General features: G+C 44.4%; 1 protein-coding gene across 1 annotated transcript in view; it reads right to left on the bottom strand.

The window, feature by feature from the left end:
- Positions 1 to 25,789, bottom strand: part of KCNH6 (potassium voltage-gated channel subfamily H member 6) — a 732,361-nt gene that overhangs the window by 502,770 nt on the left and 203,802 nt on the right. The window contains exon 2 of the mRNA XM_069238011.1: positions 9,932 to 10,162. Within this exon, the coding sequence (XP_069094112.1) occupies positions 9,932 to 10,162 (231 nt within the window). The remainder of the gene's footprint in view (positions 1 to 9,931; positions 10,163 to 25,789) is intronic.

Here is a 25,789-nt window from a genome sequence, read left to right as displayed (position 1 = left end):
GGGTTTAAAAGGGGGTAGAAGGGTGGGGTCGGCCTCTTTCCAGGCCGACCATTGAGGGAGGAAGTTTTTGTGCGTTGGAAGGGAGGATTTCGCGGCAGGGCCTAGGCGAGGTCAGTTAGGTTTGGGGTGGGCATTTTTGGGCCATTTCATCTGTCCCTTGGGGGGCCGCGGTGGGAACCGGGAGTGCGCGGGGGCCAGGGGCTTCCTCGGGCGTGCTAGTGAAGGCACGGAGGCGGAGGGCAGAGGATTCTGCTGTCGGCACGGGCCGCAGTCGCGCCCCGGGGTGCGCCCTCTGAGGACGCGGGGGCGTTTCCCTGCCCGGCAGGAAGATAGATAATTTGGCAAGATACAGGCGCGGAAGCCTGTTTCTTGCTAGCGGACCGCAGAAAGCAGCGCGGTGCGCGAGCTGTCACGCACGAGGCCTCGAGACGGCCTCGGGCAGCGCTGGGGGTCGGAAGGCACCCACCCCCCACCAGTTTAAGCACAAGTATTGGTTTTAGGAGCCGGGGGCTCACGCGGGTTGCAGAGCACGGCGAAATATTCGCCAATAGAGCCAGGCCACTAGGGCCCTCACAGTATACGGCGCCTAGGCGGGCCCCATAAAAAAAAAAAAAAAAAAAAAAATTCTAGGAGCCTGAGACGCGGCGGCCCACAGCAAGTTTACTACTTAGGTTTCCCCACATAGGGCAGGGCAGAAGGACAGTGCAGTTGGGACATGGCCAATATACACGATGCAGAGGCTGTCAGGGCCGCGCTGCGGGTGCTGGGCGAGGCTGGACGGGCGGACCTGCTTAGGCCAGGGGTGTTAGATCAGGCCTGGGTGGGCATGACACGTCCTGCGCGGGCCGCATCTAGCGGCGTAGCGGCGGCAATAGCTGCATGTGACTCACAGGATTCGGAGGGGGACAAGGAGGAAGTCCCAGTGAGGCAAAAACAGGCCTCCGAAGTACGACCAGAGACCCCCAACGCTTTTAGCCCACTAATGTTTGGAGGGGAGGCACAGGACACGCAGGACCCGGGCACAGGTGACACAGGAACGGGCTGCGCAGGCCCGTCAGGTTGGGGGCCCGCAGGCAGAGCGGGGGATGACAAGACAGGGCCAGCCCTTGGGCAGCAAGGGGAAGGGACCGAGCAGCCAGTGCCGGGACCCAGCGAGATTCAGACACCTTTGGATTTATCATGTCCCAAGAGCGGAAATACCTTACTCAAGGGGCACGGGCCACCAGCCAAAAAAAGAGGGAAATACATGGGGAGACCCAGAGGAGGGGCGAGCCGGGCCAAACCGGCCCCACGCCAGGCGAAGTTACCTAAGCATCTAGACAGGGACGAGGCTTTTGCGGGGGGTATGCCCGGACCCGCCACTCAGGCAACATGGGGCCAGGCAGATGCATGGGACCTAGAAGCCAGAATCCGCAAGCAGCGTAGGGCCGTGGCTGAAACGGAGGCCAGGTGGACACAATTATGCAGGGACAGGGAGGAGGTGTGGCGGCGACAAGAGGATAACAAACAGGCCAGAGAAGTCGCGGACAGGGAAAGGGGGCAGGCAGCAGGGGCCGGAGGGGGAAGCTGGGTCTGGATACCGCAGGCAGGAGAAGGTAGGGTCCAGGAGGCTGGTGCGGCCGAAGGGCAGGTTGGCTTGGGAAGCCCCAGTGGTTTAGGCGGCCATGTGGGGAAAGGCACCACAAAGCCAACGTCAGAGGTTGGCAAGAAAAAGAGGGCACCAACTGGGCGCAATACGGCCCAAGCGCGTTGGAACGAAGCAATAGAGGGGTCTACGGCGGCCTTCTCTACACCGCGGGAACGGGGACAGCAGCAGGTTGGCGGACGCCATGTGGGGCAGAATACAACTGAACTATCGGCAAACAGATCTCAAGGGTATAGGGAAAACAAAGAAGGTGGGGAAGAAGAACATGAATTGGAATTGGATTATGACGAAGAGGAAGGAGATTGGGAAGAAGGAGAATGGCGTGATGAGGAATTGAGCGGGGTTAAGAAAGGGGGGGGCGGGGGCGCAGGAGCGGCGCAACCCCTGCCTCTGCTTTTCTTTTTCAGGACGACGCCATGGCCGAAGGGCCGTCAAGTGGGAGGTCAACAAGGCCTTGGGGCGGAATGACAAGACGAACACCGCGTTATGTGGACGAACCAATTGGAGGTAAGGCAAGATGGTGGTCAGTCTGGGGTGACGGGGGCGTAGCCAGCAAGGTGACACGCACAACCAAATCAATAGGTGTGGGAGATGGGTCAGTATTAGATAACCCGGGGGAGGTCGTAGCACAGAGGGGCGACATGACCAAGGACAAAGAGACGGCATCCACCAGCACCGCAACAGCGGTTAGCCCGCCCACGGGTGAGGGCAAGAAAGATGAGGATAAGGAAGGGGGAGCGCACAAGAAGCGCCTTCCGTACATGGGCTTGGCCATGCCTTTAGGGTCACATGTTGCGGAGAAAACTAAGACGAGGATATGGAAACATGAATATGTGGATGTCTTCAAACTATTACATAGGGACATACAGGCCAAGGAAGGCTCCAAGGAGGAAGAGTGGGAATTAGCACGCAGGCCTAGGGTTCCCATTACCATGGACAACTGGACGTCCGCCTTCTTGATTTTCGCTAGCATATACTGCGAAAAATACCCAGACCGGGCTATCGCGCTTTTCAAGTACATGGATATCATTAGAAAGGCCCAGATGCATTTTGGGGGCTTTGCGTGGCTAAGTTATGACGAGGAGTTTAGGGCACGGGTGAGCATCAACCCTGAGAAACCATGGGGGGACGTAGATCCGGAGCTATGGATGCAATGGATGGCGTCCGCACAGGCAGCGGCATCCACGCATACGGCGAGCGGTTTGCCGGTAACATATAAGCCCTTTCAGGCGTGCCCCGCCTTGGGAGGGGCGGGAAATACTACAAAAACGCAGGCGGGGAACACAGGGGCTTGTTGGAACTTCAACAAGGGTTTCTGTTCAAGGGCTCAATGTAGGTTCAAACATGACTGCTCCAAGTGCGGGGGTCGTCACCCAGTCATATAATGTTTCTCCCTCAACAGCCCAGCAGAACAATGGAGGGCGGCAAGAGGAAGAGGCTCACAGGGTGCTCCTGCGCCAAAAGGGGCCTACACCAGTTAAATTAGAAGTTTTGTTGCCATGGCTACACAGGTATCCGGACAAGAATAGGGCTAGACAATTGGAATGGGGTTTTCGAGAAGGTTTTAGGGTAGGTTATCAAGGTCCTCGGCAGAGGCGTTGGGCAGACAATTTACGGTCAGCTAAAGAACAGCCGCAAGTAATACGCGACAAAATAGACAAAGAAGTGACACTTGGGAGAATAGCAGGTCCATTCCTCGAATGGCCAATGGATCATTTGATGATATCCCCACTAGGGGTAGTACCCAAGAAAGTGCCAGGCGAATTCCGGCTTATACATCATCTGTCATGGCCGGAGGGGGCGTCAGTAAATGATTTTATAGCACAGGAAGATACCAAGGTAATGTACGCGTCAGTAGATGATGCAGTAAAATTAGTATTGAGGTGCGGTTTAAAAGCGGAAATGGCGAAATGTGATATACAGTCTGCCTTCCGTCTGTTACCAATTCATCCAGCAGATTTCGACCTGCTAGGCATGCAGCTAGATGGGGCCATATACGTGGACAGGGTTCTACCTATGGGTTGCGCGATATCATGCGCGCTATTTGAAACTTTCAGTACTTTCCTGCAGTGGGTTTTTGTGAAAACAAGCGCCCACAAAGCAGTGACACACTATCTGGATGATTTTCTGTTTGTAGGGGAAGCAGCATCTGGGGCATGTGGAAGGGCTTTGGCAGCCTTTCAGAGTCTTATGCAGCAGACAGGAGTGCCATTGGCACCGGAAAAGACGGAGGGCCCGCTGTCAATCATGACCTTTGTGGGCATAGAGTTAGATGCGGAGCTAATGGTGGCAAGACTGCCAGCATCCAAAGTGAAGGAAATCCTAGAATGCCTAGCAGCTGTGCGAACTTTGCACAAAATGGAGTTGCGGACTGCACAAAAGCTACTAGGCTATCTCAATTTTGCGTGTAGAGTAGTGAGGGGAGGACGTACTTTTTGTAGAAGACTCGGATTGTCCATGTCAGGGGCAGTGTTACCTCACCATAGGATAAGAGTTTCCTTGGCCCTGAGGGAGGACATAAAGGTATGGGAGATTTTCCTGAAAAGATTTAATGGGGTACCAATGTCTTTTGGTGAGGCAGACACAGTATGGCAAGTTCAAATATTTTCAGATGCAGCAGGCGCGTCGGGTTTTGGCATTTACTGGGACGGGAGGTGGTGCGCGGAGACATGGCCACAGCAGTGGTTACAACAAGGGAGGAGTATTGCGTTCCTGGAGTTTTTCCCTTTGTTGGTGGCACTGGCAGTCTGGGGACGGGAACTGGCCAACAGGACGGTAGTTTTCCAGGTGGACAATATGACAGTGGTGGAATTGGTAAACAGACAGAGAGCCAGAGATTTAAGAGTTTTGCGTTTATTGCGTCAATTTATGCTGCAATGTTTATCTCTCAATGTTATCTTTAAAGCTGCACATATACCAGGGGTATACAACGAGATTGCAGACTCCCTATCTCGTTCACAGTGGCGGCGTTTTCGCGACCTGGCGCCAGGAGCAGAGCAGTCCAAGACTACGGTCCCGGCAGACATTTGGGAGTGGGGGGCATGATGATCTCGGGGCTGGTGGAGATGTCTTTGGCAGTCTCTACGAGGCGGAGTTACAGGCTGGCATGGTTGGATTTTCAATCTTTTGAGAAGTTTGAGGGCAATTTTTGGGCTCAGGGGTCTGAGCGTTTGGAAGCACGGGCCTTACGCTTTGTGCTGTATCTGATACAGGAGGGGCTATCCCCAGCCACGATAGGCGGGAAATTAGCAGGTGTCTCCTTTTATGGGAAGCTTTTCTTCGGTACGGACCCAGCACGGAATGATTTACTGGGGAAAATGCTGAAAGGATGGGGCAGGGTTAGGGCCGGGGAGGGAAGTAAGGCTAGAGAGGCCATTTCTTTTGGGATACTGAAAGAACTTTTGCATGTCTTGCCAGTATGTTGCACGGATGAGCACGAAGTAGGACTTTTCAGGTTGTGTATGGTCTGGATGTTTTTCGGGGCTTTTAGGGTATCTGAATTGTTAGGCGTAGGCAAGGACTGCGGAGTGAAGGAGAAGGAGATCTGCATGCATCAAGGGAGATTAGGCATATGGCTCAGGAAGTCCAAGACGGACCAGGTAGGAAAAGGGAAGTGGGTATGGTTGGAGAAAGGAGGTGACGATCTCTCATGCCCAGTGAAAGAGTGGATGGTTTTCAAGCAAAAGTGGGGACGGGCAGGGGAAACAGGAGTGTTTGTGCATGCTTCAGGAAAGAAAATCACTAGCTACCAGTTGCTGCAGGTTTTGAGGATGGCTTTGGGTAGGACTGGTCGGCAAGCGGGGGATTTTGGAACGCACTCCTTTAGGATCGGGGCAGCAACAGCAGCAGCTCATTTGGGATGGGATTGGGCTAAGATTAAAGCAATAGGTAGATGGAAATCCAGATGCTGCGAGCGCTATGTTAGGCCATAATGAAGCCCAGGTTGGGGGGGAGGGGGTTTAGCAGTACATTACAGTTTTTATAGTGTTGTTTCTTTACAGGATGTGTGGCCGGACCGAGGAACGATAAGACTGTGACTTGGCTGGTCGGCCATTCATTCGTACATTGGGCAGCGAAATTCGCGGAAAAACAGATCTACGGCAGATCAATGGGACTGCCCAGCAGACACCACGAAGTGCGTTGGTGGGGAAAGAGCGGAATGAGGTGGGGGAGTTTACTCCCATTTATCACAGGGAATTTGCCGCAGTGGGGATGCCCGGATTTGTTGCTGATACACTTGGGAGAAAATGACTTGGTGAGGCAATCAGGGCTCACACTGATACAATTTATGCAAAAAGATTTGGAGCTATTGAAGCGGAACCTGTGCGGGACATGTCTGGTATGGACAGAATTTATACCCAGGCGGGTATGGAGAGGGGCAATAAATCATGGAGCCATTGAACGGGCTCGGAAAAAGTTGAATAGGGCAATGAGGGTATTTTGCTGGGCCCAAGGGATTAAGGTGCTGAGGCACGAGGACATTAAGGAGCATGAGGGGCCATTGTTCAGAGATGACGGAGTACATTTATCGCAATTGGGAAATGCATATTATTTGATGGGTTTGAGGCTGATGCTAGAGAAGCTATGGGGGGAGAACCTGTGGATTAAGAAATGAGCAAGAATCAGGGGGCAAACGAAGATTTGCCGGGTGGGGCAGAAAAACGCCACATGGGTTTTCCTGGGTGGCAGGAAATGGGGGAGGGGGGAGAGCCAGATGTGGGCTTGTTCCCCCCTTCCAAGGGGAAAAATGAGGTGAAGGATCAGAATGGGGGGGAGGATTGTTTACAAACAAGGAGGGCATGGAAGGAAGAGGGGAGTGTCTAGCAGAGGGGATTGGAAGAAAGCTATTAGAAGAGAAGGAAGGGCATGAGGAAGCTTTTAAGTTGAAAGTTGGGCGAGAAGGATTTCATACAGTTCAAAGTTGTTGTTGTTTATGTTAAATCCTGTCCTAAATAAATGACCTTTTGCACTAGAGATGAGTGTCAATGTATGTTTGTCCCGATGACAGCCTTTTAACTACAGATCGGTGAGCACCTTGCCTGTTGCCAGCAAGATGGCCGCTATGGTGCCCGTCACCTACGTCAGTAACTGAAATTATTGATTTAACGGTGGTATAAAACCATATCCCTTATTATGTGTCAGCCACATGGTCTGACAGGCACTAATGTTGAAACTCTACTTTTTCTCTTTGTTAAACTCAATGTAAAATGAGAAGTTTCTGGCCATGAGCAAATTGTGTGTTTATGCGTGCGCAGAACTGCTACAGTAACATGATCATTCCTTAAGTGCAGGCAATTATCAATTTGATGGTCCGCACTGCTAATAAAATGACGGGAAAACCGGTATGTGTTGCCGACAGTGACAAAGGACTACGTAGCCTGCCACAGATAGAGGGACTGTTCCACAGCCTGAACTTCAGTGTGCTGACAAGAGGCAACAGAATATCTGCCTGGCTTTCACACTCAACTGCGTTTACCTTTGAGAGCATTGGGACGATGGAAAAAAACATTTTTATTTTTATTTTCACATTGTTTGGTTTCATGCCTGTTAGTAGAAAATCGCTGTAGTGATTTGTTTGCCCCTCTTAAAAGTAATATGGGGTACCTCGGTTACTAGGCTTATGTTGCTACTCTTGTAGCCTATAGATGCAATTTTGTTGGCATCTTCAACAGAAAAATGTGATTGTAAAGTAATAATATTCTTGATCAATACCAGATCAGAGTGTGGGTTTGCCATTTTAAAGCATTTTAGATTTGCTGGGATTCAGACTTGTGATTGTCTGGCTAGAATAGCTAGAGGCCAGCGCTTATCTTACTGAGCCATCTTACAAACTAGCACTGCCTGCCAATTTCATTTTTTCACCTTCTCATTCACATGCTGTTAAAGGCTTAGCACCCCAATCTTGAAAGTGTCCTGCTGTCTGTAAGCCACAGCTCTTTGGAGCTCATCTCAAGATATATCCGCAAATCTGTGAAGGATCCATGTCCCTAATTATCGTTTTTTCTTCATTAATAACTTCAAAACTACTGAACAGATTTGCACCAAATAACTAATAGAGATCTTTCTGGACCAAGATCTAGCTTTCTGACAAATTTGGTGTAAATCCGTTCAGCAGTTTGGGCTGTAGTCATGTTCAGAAATTGCAAAATCCCTGTAGACATTGCATGGGGAAAGGTGTTTTGAGACACTCCCTTTTTATTGGCCCCCACTTAAGGAATCACCCCGAAACTTTGCAGACAGCACTTGCGTCTTGAAAGGAGCTAAGTCTATGAGTTTTGAAAAATTTGCACCAAAGTTGTTAGCAAAACAAAAAACGCTTTGTAGGTTATATTTATATATATGTGTGTGTGTGTGTATTAATCTACACACACACGCATGGGTGTGTGGGGTATACATAATCACTGAAAAAACTAAAGGTTAATGTTACATTATAGTTAAGAATTGTAATGATATGTTACTTTATATTTAAAGAAACACCTCAGAATTCCACATAAAAAACTAAAGGTTAAATGAAGGTTATAGTTAGGTGAAAATGTCAGCTATAACATAATGTTTTAAAGGAACACAACCACTGAAATTCACAATGGGGATCTTAAGTAACCTTAACTTGGGCCCTAAAGTAACTACGCCGTGCCCATGCACAGTGTTAGTGATGTCGTTTCAGATACCATTAGGGATGTCAGGGGCGATGTGATATGTGAGGGCACAAGCAGTGCATGGCAAGGACAAGTACTACCGACTACAGACATGACATTAGAACACCCCCACCATACTCTAATAGAGGACAGAAGCGTCCATATAATTTTTCAGTTGGAAATGTTTGAGCATATTACTGACATACTTGCTGCCTGTGCTCAGCTTTCTCACAGTAAAAAAAAGCGCTTTGATGAACTTTAAAAGCCACTTATCTCACTCTTGTAATTGGGAAGGAGGTCATTAGACATTCTCTGGTTATGGCGCAGAATGCTGTTTGAATGTTTGACATTTCTATGATAAAAGGTGCCTGTCTCTTTAATGACCCTGTGCATACTTTCAGCCCTGCCGCAGCTGCTCCTAATTGATTTTCCTTTCATTCACATTCATAACCATTTTGCTGAGATAATTTGGACATTCCCGGCTGAGAATTTCACCCCTCCTGTCCTCCAGAGAATGTTTTGGACTTCTGTTTTTACGATTTTGGTTGCATCTCAAAGAAAAATGCTATAGAAGCTACATCACATGGAGAAGTTTAGACCTTTAAGTGATTGGTAGAAGAAACAGGCACTGTCAAAGTCAATAGGTCTGGATTTGATGTGCTATTTGTATGCAAGAATTATTTGTGCATGTCGGTATTTACGTACATTAACACAAGAAATACTGACATATCGGTATTGTCAATTATTGTTCCCTTGTTGCTTCGTCCTCCCTCTCCACTCTGGATAAGTGTGGACAGGCCAGGGTTGCTCGCAAGCATCAACTAACCTGTTTCGCTTTATATTCCCCTTAGGTTCTTGCTGCCATGGTGAAGTCTCCAAGGGAAATTCCCGATAGCATTTTAACCACCGCCGAGTTCCCTGTAAGGAACTCACTGCTTTCCATAGCAATCAAGGGGTGATTCCCAAGTGTTACCTGTAAATATCCGGAAGATTTCCCACACCTAGCCAGGCGAACGCCTACAGCGGAGAAATATGCGAAGCTCTCTTCGGCAGTCATTTGTCAATCATGCACGCTTAATGCGTTCTTTCTAGATCACCTGCCAGGTACTGGGCAGCTCGACTGGTGGCACAGATCTGACACCTGCGCGCAGCCGCTTGAAGAGGTGAACAGCCACAGCTGATTTTTGAATGGGGAAGGTGACCCGGAAATATCTTCAGATAGCAGAGACCAAAGACGACAGAGGAAACAGCCACCACAGTTAGAAGCACCAAACAAACTCTGCAAACGTCTGAAAGCGCATGCCTTTGAGTGACATCGCAATGTCAATGTCAAATTTTCGGCAACAATAATATTAATTAATAATATAAGTACCGAAATCTCGACTACAGAAATACTGTGGTCCAATGTATTATTAGTAAATATATATAGTTATTTTTGAATACCATTATTTAAATTTCTGCATCCGAAGGAGAGATGCGATTGGTAGACTGGAACCTTGTTCGTCACTGGCACATTTAACCACAAAGCACGGCCCCCTAGGCCTGGCTAAGTTAATTTTTATAGCTCCGAATTCTGACGTCACTTTCGGTGACATGGGGGTGCCCTCGCTGTGCATTGGAGGGAACACTGTGACGCGGACCGCCGCCTCACCTTCCTTCCGGTAGTAGAGGATCTCCAGTTTCCGCTCCTCGGAGCCCAGCAGGGCCTCGGTCAGCTGGGCGATGGAGTTGTTAGTCGTCTCGGGCCCCGCGAGGAAGTCACAGGTGCAGGGCCGTTGCATGACCTCCACCCGTGAGTAGCCGAACATGTCGCAGAAGCCATCGTTGCAGTAGATAATGGCGCAGTTCTCCATTTGCGCGTTGGCAATAAGGAACTTGCGGCCTGCAGTGACAGAAAATGAAGAGAATCTTAGTATGGACAACGAACACAAAGTCGTTATGATAAATTAGTGCGCATTATTTATTTCTCCTCAGGCAGCATTTTGTTTTCAGCATTAACATTTTTTTATTGCGATCCTTGATTTTTTTATTTTTATTTCTCCTCATGCAATGCCGTGAACATTTTGGGGGAGGAAAGACCACAGACATGGGTGTCTTTGTACAAAAGGCCACCTTTAATCAGGATGAAGCAGAGATCACATCCTATAACCTTTGGCAAAGCCTTACATACTAATATTCCCAAAACAAGAGTCCTACAAATAGTAAGTTCCCTGCACTCTAAACAATTGCCATCCTTACCACTCCCACATCCTCATTTTATCAGGGGCCTATCTTCAACTAAACTTCCTGTCGTAGGTCTCCCGACTCTTAACACTTGCTTACCTAGTGTGTCAGTTCCAGTTCCAGGCCTAACCAGGGTCGGATTGGGAACAAAATCAGGCTCGGGCACAAAAACAAAAAAATGTCCCACACTTGTGTATAAGGTCTTTTTTATAAAATGTTGCTTAGCTAGTATAAGGGGAAATATTTTCCTCTCTCTTAATTTCTTCAACTCTTTCCCCCTTTCTGTCATTCTTCTCCATGCTGCACACCTCGTTTCCTTTTGTTCCCACACTGCTTCCCTCACTCATTCCATTTTGTTACATCCCAGCCATGTGTATTCTCCATTCTCTGTCATTTTGTCTCAGAATGAATGTTTTTGACAGTAATGCTGTAAAAAAAATAATTGTTTTGAGTTGTCAAAAACATTTTCTTTTTGCTCAGTTTGGTTTTTAGCCTTATGTTTTTTATTGTCTCTCAATGGAAAAAAGTGAGCCCCCTCCCAGTTTTGACAAGGTGCCAGCAGACACCCGAAGCTCATCTGTCTGCTGCTGGAGACCAAAGTAGAGCCTCTTAGATAGCCACTGTATGTAATCTGGCTTCTTGCACACACAAGGCCCTTTCACTCTACCCCTATGTAAACATTAGGGCCAACTTTGATGCTCAAAAACAGCATTGCCATTCCCCAAGGCCTCGTTGTCACGCTCAGTGACTCAGGATGGGAGGAGACCCATCACATGATGTGCCCCCTCGTTTGGCCCATTGTCCTACTGCACATGACAGTAAGCCACCCAGGGTCTGTACTTGGTCATACTAAGGTCTGACCTCTGCTGTTCCCCAGCAGCAGCAGCCTTTCGGGTTGTGCCAGAGACCAAGGTGGCCTGGACATATGTTGGGAGTTTATTTTCAGCCACAAAAAACAGCCCAGCAGCTGGACTATACCACAGACCCCTCAGGCAATGGCTGATTGTCCGTCCTGTCAATCTGACCCTTGGCCTAACTTTATGTAGATTCTGTTTTACATGATTGCAGGATGACTTCAAAGTTGCCATCATAGCCTTTATGAGGTGTGTATTGATTGTAAATCAAAATATGATGACATCGAGGCCTGCATGAGGTTTACCCCGATGATAAAGCAAAATATAAGGACATATGGATATATATCCTAATAGACATGCATGAGGTGCATCGTCATAGAATATGTCCTTATGGTAAACCACGATATGATGACTACGTAGCCTTCATTGGGTGTGTCCTGATGACAAACCATTACGTAATTACATCATAATGTGCATGACATTTGTGCTCGTGGTAAACCACAATACAGTGAAATAATCAGTACATGAGACGTGTCCTGGTGGTAAACCACTACCTGATGACAACATACATTAGTGTGTCCAATATGACGATGAAGTATACGACAAAAGGACATATAGGAATTAGAGGTAGCAGAAACTGCTGATTATTTCCAGTCTTTTGTGTAGTTGTCAAGAGCAGTACATAGGGGAAATAACATGAAAATTGAACTCACGCTATATGTAATGTATTTTAGGTCTAGGTGAACAATCAGACTACCCATGGCCATCTATATAAAAACAAACACAGACTTAGTTGGCTCTTTGCACTTAATAACAGATGTCAATAGCCAGCCAGCGTCGTTTTATTTCCTCCTGAAGAATAAAAGTTTGTTAATCACGCAGGAATTAAAACGTATGTCCTGTTCATTTCACATAGGTTTTTGCAGTCGCTGCAAAACCAGCTGTACTATCTTACAAGGACTGGTACGTGTAATTTGAAAGTTACACCTGAATCTCGGTAATAAATTCATTAACCCACAGAATCCATGTTTTAGACCCTACTAGGCTTCAAATCTGTGACCTGCAGATTACATATGTGCACTTCAGAAGATAATTGAACCACCTGATCAATATTACCAATGCTGGGAGCTGGCGTCTGCTCATTGCGTATAGCTCAATGCAGCAGGTGCCGTAAGCCACTGAGCTATCTCACCGGCTGATACATTGGGCCCTCAGATACAAGAAAGGGCAGTGTATTAACATTCCTTCCATTACAATCTGTAGGCAACTCAAAGGTAACAAAGTCGAATCTTTTGTTTGTCCAACTCAGCCTTCCTCCCTTCAAGGCGCTAAATATGAGTACAACTGAGTTGGGTGATATTAACAGGCATTTCTAGAGTGTTACTAAATTGAAAGACAATGGTAACAAGTGCCATTAAAAAAAACACGTGTGCTTCCATGCACCCCTTTCTTGGGGAAATGGGCGTGGCAAGTTTCTTCCAGGGCTGCTCTTAAACGCGTGCTTTAAGCAAAGAGGACCAGAAGGGAAATTTGCTGCCTTTTTCCGATCACAGTCGTAGCCCTGCCCCTGTGAGATGACAACTGCTGGTAGAAAAGGAGGACTGGGTGACAGTGGGTGAAGGTGTCTGTGGAAATAAGTCACTCATTTGCACTTTATCTTTGTTCCTCTCTCATCAGTTTGGCACAAGACAGAAGGCATTTTTCGCATGTACACGAGGGTCAGATCCCCCTTGGGAAGCCCATCAGAGATTTACATTCATTTTATATAGTAAGCCTTATTTAGAAGGTTCGCTCAGCACTTTATGTTCATTGCCTATAACGAGTCAGAGGGCCTTTAAAAACTGGTATAGCCCGAGGCAGAAGGGCTATAAGGCTATTAGAGCACTGCACCTATCAACCAAGAATATTCTGAATTAAAAAGGGAGATATAGAAAGATAAACATCGAAATGTTGCAGCAGGGCAGATACCAGCCATTATAAGCCCTAACCACGTAGTTGTCTTCAGTGGAGCATCCAACATTCCAGTGCTCTAATAAAGGGTAATCAGTTGCCCTCCCTATGAAACTGTATGCTGTAATGCCATCATGGATAGAAATGTAAATTAAACTTACACAGGCTTATAGTAGAAAAAGGCTGACCAACAGCCCCACCTAAGAGAGCCTGATAAGTATTATCATATTCTAAAACTTCTACCCAGACAGATTTTTCATGTAGGTCACCAGCATCAACTCCCTTTGCCTACTCTTGCAGCCTGGGAAAGTCTATGTAAAAAATACCTACCTACAGGCTTTAGCACAGTGTAATAACAATCCAACCTTAAAAGCCCATGGTCTTTAACACATGATTTTTGCAGTAAAGAAAACGGGCCTGCTAGCGTTGTCAAGCCCATAGCTTTTCCCAATAAACCAATACTGGCTAACACCAGGCATACAGTTATAAAATGACAAATACATAGAAATTTCAGTCGACAAACAATATATAAATCCTCTAAAAAGTGCCTAATAAGGGTAGTCACATTGAGAAGATTATTTTCCCAAAGTTTGTCAGAGAGGGTGACCAATAACAAAACCCTTGCTTACTATGGTAATCTGTTAGAGTTCATGTAACAAAACACCTGTCTACAGCCTGAACACAGTGCAATGACATGCTACGCTCGTCTTATTGGCTTTAGCATAAGCATTTCATAATAAATAAATTAGGCCTACTTCTTTTGTTGTACATTTTCATAACAATCAGATCAGACCTATGGAATAGGACATAATTCTTCTCAGTGAATCAATCAGACCTTAGACTTTGTTATTGACTTGTTGCCGTAGCCATCGCAGACCTATGTATTGAGAGTCAGGTTTGCCCCAAGACAACCATCAGGCATACATTCATGAGATTACAAATGTATACAAAATTCCAGTTGGCAAAACAAAATACTGCCTTCCTTAGATGGCTAACGAGGATTATCACAGTGCTAGGCTTGTACCCCCACATTGTGTCAGAGGGCATAACCACCGCCAAACCCTTTCCCTATTGCTGTAATCTGAGATTCAGTGTAACAAAATACTTCCAGGCTTTAATATAGATTAAGAACAATACGTCCTCAGGCCTATTGCTTTTATCTCAATTTTCCCTAATAAACATATTGGGCCTACAGCCTTGATCATTGGCTTACTGTTTTAAACAACACGTCCCTACTGTACTGAGCATAAACATTCTCACAATGCAAAAAGCACAACACAATCACTCTCTTTCAGTGGAAGCACACAGCTGAGGTGGGAGGTGTAGGCTTTAAAAATGTTGTAGTCAGTCAATTCTGAGATATTGTTACTTGTAAAAAAGAATTTTCTGAATTCTCCTTCCCATTCTGAATAAGGGTGCAATATACATCTTAAACAGTGTGTAGCAATCTTTGCAGAGACTTATATTTAATCGGTAATTATTTCAAAGAGGTGCAACAATCATTTACCCATGTCAGACCACTCCCTTAGTAACACAGGCCACACCTCATATAATGGTTCCTTTGCTACATATGCCTTGTAGGCTGTACCCAAAACATCTTAAGCCATGTCCAGTGGCGTCACGTAAAGTGATGGGGCCCTCTGCAGAATAGGAAAAGAGGCCCCTGAGTTGACCACATCTCAGATATTCATTGAGCATAGGCTGAATGGAGATCCGGGTGGGTTTGGGGGACCGTGAAGGGTTGCCCCGCCAACCACCCCTTGCGCCACAGGGTCCCGCATTTCGCTGCTAGCCATGCCTTTAAACAAATAATGTTTTGTGGAACTTTATGTCCCCTCAAATTTCATCCCAAGTAAAGCGCTGTAGGTAGTGCACACAGACTCTTTTCTATTAGAATTGTAGAAACTTTGTGTTGTTGCTGATTCGTTGAGTTCTGCTCTTGTTTTCCTCCGTTGTGAGATGTGTTTCAGTTGAACATTATAGCTATATCTTAACCGAAAATGTACCCTCCATCCGCACCCTGCAGAATGAGAAATGCCCGACCTCCCACACTTTTATACTGTATTTATCTGTGTTGTATCCAATGGACTCTGTAAAGCGCAAAGACCTACTGAGAGCCTTGTGTGCGCTACAGAAAAGTACAAATACATCTCTTGATGTTTGTGTTGACTTGAAGGGGACGTGCTCACTCGAGTAGTGACTCTAAACCAGTAAAACATTTATGAAACTGAGTGCTTTTACTTTTGAGCTTTCACAACTCTTCTGTGCACCACAGTCTCCTCACACATCTTGGAAGAGAACATCTAAAGTCCCATGTGAAGTGGTTCATAAACCCTACCAGCATTGAACAACGCTACTCTCCTAATGTGCTTAAAATGCACTACTTACTAGAACATGTTACAGATTTTCTGGGAGAGAAGCCCCGAGTGGCCCTGCATGATATGAATGTATTTATAATGCGCCGGTGTGCTTCTTATACAGCACTTAATGCAGTGGTTTTGCCATTTCCAAGTCATTTCCATAATGGGTGTTCAAATACCAAATCTGATAGTACTCACTTTATCGATCTCAAAAAGATGAAAGGCTGTGTAGGCCCTGTAGTGATAACATGCAAATATATGCATACGTATACACACACACAAATACATAGATATCCAAAGATATCAGCATTGTGTGCTTAACTGATTGTGCCCTGTTAACTTTAAAAGTTTGTATTTTTTCATTCATACATTCAGCAATGTCCTGCAGATAGCCTGCTTGCTGTATGTGAATAAAAAATCCATAAGGGTTAGCACCACACCATTTGCTTGGTCAAGGGAAAAGCGGTGTGACAACAAAACAGATACTTTGCCTATGGTGACAAAAGACCTCCATCTGCTGCTGCTCCTGTAGCGATGGCGGCCCCAAAGTGTCAGCCCATGTTAAAACCTGCTTTCCTGCAAAACCTACTGCTGTTTTGTCAATACGTTGGAAAATGGTGCTATAAAGTGTTTACTTCAGCTTTATACGTTTCTTTTTTGCCTACTCCTTTTAAGCTTATCCTCAAAAATATTAAAATGCCTTTTTGTTTTTTTTAGCCATCTTACTAAGACACTTAGAGGGTCATTCTGACCCTGGCGGGCGGCGGACGCCGCCCGCCTGGCGGGAACCGCCAAATGGCCGCTCCGCGGTCAGAAGACCGCGGAGGCCATTCTGACTTTCCCGCTGGGCTGGCGGGCGCCCGCCAAGGGAGCTCCCGCCGGCCCAGCGGGAAAGCCCCTGCAACATTGAAGCCGGCTCCGAATGGAGCCGGCGGTGTTGCAGGGGTGCGACGGGTGCAGTTGCACCCGTCGCGATTTTCACTGTCTGCATTGCAGACAGTGAAAATCTCTCTGGGGCCCTGTTAGGGGGCCCCTGCACTGCCCATGCCAGTGGCATGGGCAGTGCAGGGGCCCCCAGGGGCCCCACGACACCCGTTCCCGCCATCCTGTTCCTGGCGGTGGATGGCGGGAAGGGTGGAGGTTCTGCCCAAGCAGGGGAAATCCGGCGGGAAACCGCTGGATTCCCTTTCCGCGGTCAGAATGGGCAATGAAGCACCGCCAGCCTGTTGGCGGTGCTTCCGTTGCCCCCGGCCCTGGCGGTCTTGTACCGCCAGGGTCGGAATGAGGCCCTTAGAGTCATATGTACTATTTACGGGCCGCAAAGTACTGGCTGCAAAATACCTGTCGCAATTTTCAACCAGTCTTTTTGTGACCACTAAGATTTTTAACACTAAACCTATGTATTAATAAGTCGGTTCTTAAAAAAAAATCTGAATCATAATGAATCCGAAACCTACCTACCTCATGCATACTTTAGAGGCAAGTCACAAATTGTGACTCACTACAATTTGAGCCATCACAGGAATGGTGGCCTTCTGGGGTCGGCAGACCACCAGGTCTGTCACTGCTTTTTAATAAAGCTATTTTTTTCCTAAACACAGCAAGGAAACAGGACTGTTCTAAAAATGTTTGTAGTGGTTCTAGGGACCACTGCTTCCTCTTAAACAAACTTTTAGTTTACATTCACTAAGGAGAAGAGGACCTCCTTTGAGGTACTGGTAATACATCAATGTTGTGTAACCAGAGTTCAGTCACAAAACGTTGATGGATTACATACCTCTTTCAGAAACCGAATTGGAATGCAATTCAGAATCCCATTTTAGGAGTTGGAAAAGCTTTTCTAATTCCTAAAGTGAAATTAGAAAATAAGAAAAAACATTTAACGGTCTCAAATGCTGAATTGAAGTGTTTGCGACCGTTAACATGCTTAATACATCTGTCCCACAATTCTATTTCAAATATACTATAAAAAAACATTTAATTTGAGAGTGGTTTTGTTTCCTTTTTCTATTGCATTATGTTTAGAAGGAGACCATAGTACAGGAATGCAATGATCAATTCATAATAAAAGCAATCTGAAATGATAACCTGACAACAAAACAATATAAAATATGCAAATAATGCAAATAATGAGAATAAAATAAAATAGTAAATAAAACAACATACAACCAATTCTAATGTAAACACAGGTGAACTTGAGATGGAACTTTCTGCTTGTCAGGAACAACAACTAATATATTGTTAACCTAACAGCATTACGACACAAAGGATACCTTATTAATGGGTATGTGCCCCCATTTGCACCCTTCACTGATCAGAGCAGTGCTTTCCAGGCATTGCGGAACACACCTAGCTTTAACATACATGAGACGGAGACAGTTTTTTAATGTAATCGTAGACATGCTTTCAAAATGCTGTGAATTACCAAACTAACATAACTTTTACAATGTTTTGCATTTCTTTCTTAAGCAATTGTTTGTAAATGTCAAGAGCTGGACCGTGCTCTTCAATATGTCTTTATCTAACTGTGTTCAAGTTATTGATTTGCCGATAAATTGGCAGATGGTGAACTGCACTGGAACAGGAACACTTTTCAGAGTGGGGCACTGGCTTGTGGCATCTGTTAACTAAATCTCAAGGCTTCCAAAAAATCATGGTGTTGATATCAGTGATTTTATCGAATTTGAAAAATCCCTTTTATAGCAGAGTATGGGGTAAAGCCTCATGTTCATTTTTGTGTTAGAACAAGGCCAAGTAGTGAATTGGACTAACAGCGTTTTTTGACTTGCCTATATCTTTGGCACCATTTGATGAATCTTCTAGATTGTTATCCCAAAAAAGTGGCCCAGTGATTCTTGTTATGCACAGAAAGTTTCGGGGTGATCCGTCAAGCAGGAGCCTAGAAAAAGGGGGCTAAAAAACATTGCATGTTCCCATGTTAATTCCCATAGGACATGTCAACACGTTTACAGCCCAAACCACTGGACGGAATTACAGCAAATTTGGAAGAAAGCTAGCTGCCGGTAAGCAGATTGTGCTTTTTGTTTTTTGGTGTCAACCCATTCAGTAGTTTAGGAGATATTTAAGGGCAAATAAATTTGTATATCTCTGGCTGTGAATAATTTGTGAAAATACGCGAATGTTCGCAAATATCTGTGAATTATTTGTAAAGTATTCGTGATTATGGAGAAATGTAAAGAAAAACCACAGACTCATTCATACACTAATTCATTCACTCATACATGCATTCGAAGGCCCAGGAGCCCACACACACACCCACTCAGACACTCATGCACCCACTCAGACCCACTCATAGACTCACGCAGCCACTTTCAGACCCGGACACTCACGCACCCACTCACACATCCACTAACAGAGACAGGCCCTATGGCCAACCTGTGCTGCTCACGGCCTAAGGCCATGCGTGTCGCGGGGTTGGGTGGTCCTAAGGGCTTGGCTGCAAGGCCTGGCTGGGACAGAATTAAACCAAATTTGGCAGAAAGGTAGATTTTGTTCCCCAGATTGTGCTTTTTAGTTATTTGGTGTAAATTTGTTCAGTAGTATTTGAGATATTAAAGGGAAAATACATTTGTATATCTAGGGCAACAGTTCCTTTACAATGTTTTCGCGATTATCACAGCAAATTTGTGAATGCGTGCGCCAACAGAAATGCTGTGATTGGCTGCCCCAACCTGAGCAGAAAGTTGCGTCTGCCATTTTAGGTAATGGGACACTGTCCCTGGGGTTGAAAATTAAGATCAGTGGTGGTATAATGGGTCAGTCTATAGGTACCCTGGCCCTATGTTTGGTATATAGGTGCCTTTGAAGGACTAAATATGTTGAGAAACAGATATTTTTTCACCCACACGCGATAATCACAAACTCGTCGTGACCGTCAGCGCATTCACAGACACATTGAAACACTAATGCATTCACACACTAAGAGACTCGTGCAACCTCTCGCACGTGCATGATGCAGGATTGGGTAATTATAGGGGGTTGGCTGCAGGCCAGGCCTTTGCGGCCAATCACAGCCGTGCACGACTGAAGGACATGCGCAACGCGGAATCAGGAGGTTATAGGGGTTGGCCACTGGGTCTGGCCACGGCGGTGGTTGGATTAACGTATAGTAATTAAAATTACTTTACGTTAACAAAACAATAGAAATCAACTGAAAAAACCCACCCAAAGGTTATAGAGGCGTTATAGTTAGGAAATAGATTAAAAAAGCAAAAAAAACCATTCAAAATTCTCTTAAGAATCAAAGGTTATGGGGACCTCGTAGTTAGTTTCTACATTTACTCAGACTAAACCTTAGAAATTCAGCAGTTATAGTTACAGTTATTTCCTATAACTATAACTCGTGCTCTAAGTTAACTATGACACGCACCCTCGCCATTCCCCGCTAATAACCCCAAATATTACAGCACTCATGGCAACGTCTATCACGTCATTAAAAAATATAAATGAAACATTAGCAGCCAGATTATTGAAGGAAAAAAACTGAATGGCGAGGGCGCGAGTTATAGTTATCTTAGAATGCGAGTTATAGGTACTCTAAGTATAACTGCTGAATCTCTGTGTTTTTGTGTGAGTAAATTCAGAACCTAACTATAACATCTCTCTAAACTTTGGTTTTTGTAAGTGAATATATATTTCATTTTTATTTAGCATATAGCACAAACACTGCCAAAGGACCTATTGGAGCACTATAGCACTTGACATGATCACCAGATTACATTACATCAGATCAGATTCATTTTCTTTTAACTGGAGGATATTAAGTGACTTGCTCAGAGCCAACAACTGGACTCAAATCTGGTTCTCTAGATCCATATTGGAAGCCCTGGCCATTAAGCACATCCATATTTCTCAATTTACAGGTGAAACTCATACACAAGGGGTAACTATGTCTGATTACACATAGTGAGCCCATTCTCTGGGGAAATTGATTTAAGTAAAACAAAAAAGCAGCAGCAAAAATGCTAGAAAGGTTCACCCTGAGTCTTCTTTGTGAATATTTGCAAGTATTTATTTGAATTCTGGACTTAGAGACACAGTTCAGCACTTTTACACCAGTACTACTGGAGCAATTTTCAGAGTGGGGGAGCTGCATCACTAAAGTCATAGTGATTGTGTAAACCCTTAGTTTCACACAAAGTGTAGCAAATGCATTCAGCAGGAAAGTAGTGAGGGTGTAGTGTGTAGCCAGTGGTGCATTTTGGAGTACACTGTAACAAATATATTGCTAAAGCATCTTGTGGTAGCCATTGCCATTTTCATCCTTTACAGATATTTAACATTGAAATTGCCACTACATCTTCACACATGTATGGTTTTTACTGATGAAACTGTAAGGCACACAAATGATAATGTGTGGAAATAAGGTTTTTGTGGATATTTATCATTTACGCATCACCAAATAAAAGTGTCTTGATTTGTTTTCATCCTATTAAAATCTTTGTTTCCATCACACTTCAGAATTACAAAATATTGTGGTTAATTTTTACCTTTCCAACTGCTGATATAGTCTGTAACGCGTACAGTCCATTTACATGTATCTAAATGTTGTTGACTTTTACAAAAATGACATCCTACAGACTAACCTTTCAAACTCCGTGTATCCTAACAAGATTGTCTCATCACTTTAACAACTCCTCTCACTTTGCAGTCATAGAAAGAAAAGTAAACACCAATCCCAATGTTAAAAGAATAAGCAGCAATTTTCAGAAGACATACTTGACATTTGACCCCCTTCTTTGAAGGACAGCAAATGTGACACAATAAATACAAAATGTAAAGATATCTTTAATCATTGCTTTTTTATGACCCACCAAAAATCAGCTGGTAACCCACCAGTGGATCATGACCCAGAGTTTAGGAAATACTAGGTTGAGACTTAGAGAACCATTTTAAGATTAGGGGAGCAGGATCACCGCTGCCAGCTGATTTTGCTTCTGCCCCGTCAAACCAGATGTTCCCCTGCTACATTTAGAGTCAAGGAAGTTCCGTCTTTACACTGGAAGAGATTCTGCTGCCTCCACTATTGTAAACTCCTTACCTGGTTGCCTGTCTGCAAGGTCACACTGACAATTGTACCACTGTACAGAGGGTGGGGTGACCTTCACTCATTTTTTTTGCCCGTGTATTCCAGTTATCACATAGTGGAAACTGAAAATGTAAAATGGCCCCCACTAACATTGAGAAAACGTCATGCACATTAGACTATTTGTTTCTTGCATTGAGAAAAACTGCTTTAGGAATGTATTTTCACAATACAAAAAGTTCTAGTGAGAGGGCACTGTAAATGATGTTCCTGCACTGCAGACCTTTGGTGCTGTGAAGGGAGCTCCCATGTGCAAAATTAGAGCTACCCCACTTCGGAGTTCTGAGATCTGTGTCTTGAGTGCAGAAGTCAATAAGAATGACCTGGATTCAATTTTTGGGAGAAAAAATTGAGTTTTATTTCTTCAAAGAAATTATCTCTGAATTCCAACCATTTACGTCTTGCCCAAAAATCATAGGTGACTACTGAATCACCCAGCAAGCCAATAATGTCCTGTCAGGTACGATCTTGGAACCACTGTCAATATCCTGAGTTTTTCATCAACCTTTATACTTGGTACATGTGCCTTCATCATGGGCGGCATGGATTTTATTAACATAGTAGAAAATGTACCCTTTGAATGTTTCTTACAATTACTTGTCACAATGGATATACAGTCTTTATTTAGAAACATTTCCCAGCAGTAGACTGTGAGGGTGATTGCAGAGACATTTTGACCAGCAGGAACATTAATTTCCAGGAACATTTGACTTCATTTTGATGCTTTATTAAAATCCACTGATAAAAAATTACTTGCAATTTCAAAAGGACTTTTATTATCAGACCAAGAGTGTTGTTATGCGGGCAGATTTACGAAACCTGTTTATGAATGACTTGAAGAAACTAAACATATAGACTGACTACAACCCTTATTGTTCTAATATCACTACCTGGCTGAGATATATTGACAATGGGTTTCTGATTTAGAATGCTGATTTCAATGCTAGTCTGAATTCTCTTTCCAATGATACTCAGGTTATTCTGACATATGATCTAAATAGGATCACCTTTTTGGATTTCACGGTAATGAAATCTGATAGCACAGCATTAGATCGTAAACCTACAGAGAGAAACACTCTGTTGAGATACAATAGTCAGCCCCCTAGAGCCTAAAGGATATTTTACCTTTGACCAGTTTCTATGGGATAGGCAAATGTGTACTAAAAAGAATCACAAGACTGTTGCAAAAGTGATCCCCAAATAACTTATTAAAACAAGCCAGGAAAAGAGCTTGTGTTTTCAGAAAGAACATCTACTAAGTCCTAAAATAGAAACAACAATGAAAGATTGATTTTTGTAAACACTCTCAATCCAGCCAGTAATGGCTTCAAAAGTAGTATGAACACGCACTGGATCATTGTACAGGATTTAGAGTCTCCTTAGAAACCCATATTCACTTTAAAAAAGTCTCTGACATTCTAGTTAGAGCTGCTCTGCCCATTAACATGCCACCCACTGTTAATTTGCAGTGGAATTTGTCACCCAATGAAGGCAACTTAATATGTAGGTAATGTAGTGCCTGTAAGTGATGTGTGGAGACCAAATCTTATGAAAACAACTTAGTGAAATGAACACTCACAAACGACAGAGAGGAACGAACATTTTCCACCACTCTGGCATTCCATGGAAGTAAACGGATAGACTGGGTCAATCTATAGAACATGGTCTGAATAAACCTGAAGAATGGAGCTATTTCTGAAGTTTGGATTTTTCATGATGTACATATCGCTTGTTAATTTTGTAGTTACGGTCAAGGTTCTTGGAGTATGCCAGCATCACTATAGAATGCACTCTAAAATTATTTCGATTTAATGTATTTTGTAAACATTCCGTTTTGAAGACTCTAAGATTTGCCCCCTCTGCATGCATATCATTTTAATATTTTTTTCCATTTCATTATAAGCTCGGAAAAATCCTCCACTGTAAGCTATTTTTCTACATAATCAATTATTTTTTCAAAATTATTTTTTAACCAGATGTTATTTTCATTATAGAGCTCGATGTGAGAGACTGCATGCATACTCTTTTATTTTCATCTTAGTTCCTTCCAAATATTTGGACTATGACTTTTGCCAGTCCCTGCCTAAATTACTAACTTCCGTTTGTACAAGATAGCTACTGAAGACACATTTTGGTGGAATTTTCAGATATTTTGTGGAGTTTTATATTCTTCCCCGCTCCGATGCAGTGGCGTGCATGCTACGCAGTACATGGTTGCCTATTTAAGCCTGTATGCGCTTGTACAAGGTAGGCCAACGGCTTCTTGCTGGTAATCAGCAGCAGATTATGGTGAGTTCTGTTTTTATTTGGCTTGATGGCACTATTACTTTGTGTACACAATTTTTCTTGGCTAATTTAGAGGATCTATTTTCCGTAGCGCCTCCACAATTGATTCATTTACAGATAACCTGTGATCGTCATGCCTGTGAGTACCATTTGCCATGTCACTAATTTCTGATGCGCATTGAATCCATTTTCCTCAACGAAAAACCTGTTCTGTCAGTGGATTTGGTATTTTTCGTTATTTCTTTTTTTAGAAGCACACTCAAATGAAGGTACCTCTTAGAGGTGAGGATTTTTCTTGTCACTCATGTTTTCTGTTACTGTGCCCTAGGGTATATTTAATAGCCTTTGATGTTAAGCTCACTGACATTCTTTATACAAGTATGTTTATACATTGTAACTGATTATTTAGCAGAATTGCAACGCTCTGTCATGTACATTGAAGACCTGTTTTTTACACCACATTTTTCTTTAGCAATCAACTTTAAATTTGTGCAAGCCAGTTGTTATCTAGAGTTTAGATGTATGGTGAGAAGTCCAATTAGATGCTAACCTCCAATGCAATTGTTATAATGTAGGCTTGGAGATTATTGGTATTTGCCATTACTGTGTTGGATTCTGCCATCATTTGGTCGTGATTAAGATACTTTAAGTAATTCATATTTATGGTCAAAGTGTCGATGTACCCACAGTATTGGCTGAACATTTAATGTATAGATTTGGAGCCTGAACTTAACTGTAGACTGTCTGGATCTAAAAGTTGTTCTTCAGAGCCAATACTGTGTGTTTTTCCTTTATTGTTCTGCTGTGCACATTGACACCTTCTTTCACTGGTCACTTGCACTGTGCAGCCACATGGCCCACCTAATGTGCTGAACTTTTGTTTTAAACCTAATTTAATGTATACTTAATGGACTGCATTTATTATGAGTTCTACTTGTAAAATTAATTTATATGGCGTTTTGGAGGGTTAAGGCATTTTGGCCCCTTGCTGAAGACATTTATTATTCTATTCAGCTAATCAAACAGAACCATTGTTCTGAGTGTTGCCCAATCCAGTTTAATGTGCGCATGCAACTTTGGCCTGCTCTATTGTGATGGCTAGCCTGACATGCGCACGTTAAAACTCTCCAGCCTGAGCTGTCTTAGGCAGCTGGGTGGAGATCGGGCACTGGCCCCCAGTGCCTGAAGGAGTATAGAGTCACCCCGCTCCAACCAATCCTGGTGCTTCTCTCATGCTGTTTAACATTATCAGCAGCAGGGGAGCAGCATCTGGATTGGTTAGGGGTGTTGGCTCTGACACCACATGCTCCCTGACGGACTGAAGACACCGAGGAGGACTGGAGGAGGCGAGCCAGTGGGTAGTACATATTTTATTTTTTATTTTATGACCCACTGACAGGCACTGTGAGAAACTCCCCCTACCTTCAGCCTCAACTCCAGAGCTCTCAGTCGTGGTCCGTTATAAAAACTGTTTATAATGAGCCATGATTGAAAGCTTCGACTTTGACCCTACAGGCATTCTCAATGTCTCACAGTGCCTGTCAGTCGCTCAACACAATAGATTTGTTTGCCCTACACGTATTTGGATGTGTTTCTACCATTACATTTGGTGGCGACACGCTGTCCACTGTGGAGACTGCTTGTGAGGAGACTTTTCATGACACTGTAGCGAGCTCGATGCTGTGAAGGCAGGGAAGACAGGGTGAACGCCCGGCCCGCTATTCACACCA

The sequence above is a fragment of the Pleurodeles waltl genome, chromosome 6, assembly GCF_031143425.1.
Source record: "Pleurodeles waltl isolate 20211129_DDA chromosome 6, aPleWal1.hap1.20221129, whole genome shotgun sequence".
Taxonomy (NCBI): Eukaryota; Metazoa; Chordata; class Amphibia; order Caudata; family Salamandridae; genus Pleurodeles; species Pleurodeles waltl.
Note: the sequence above shows the minus strand (reverse complement) of the source record. Positions and strands in the feature narration are given on the sequence as shown.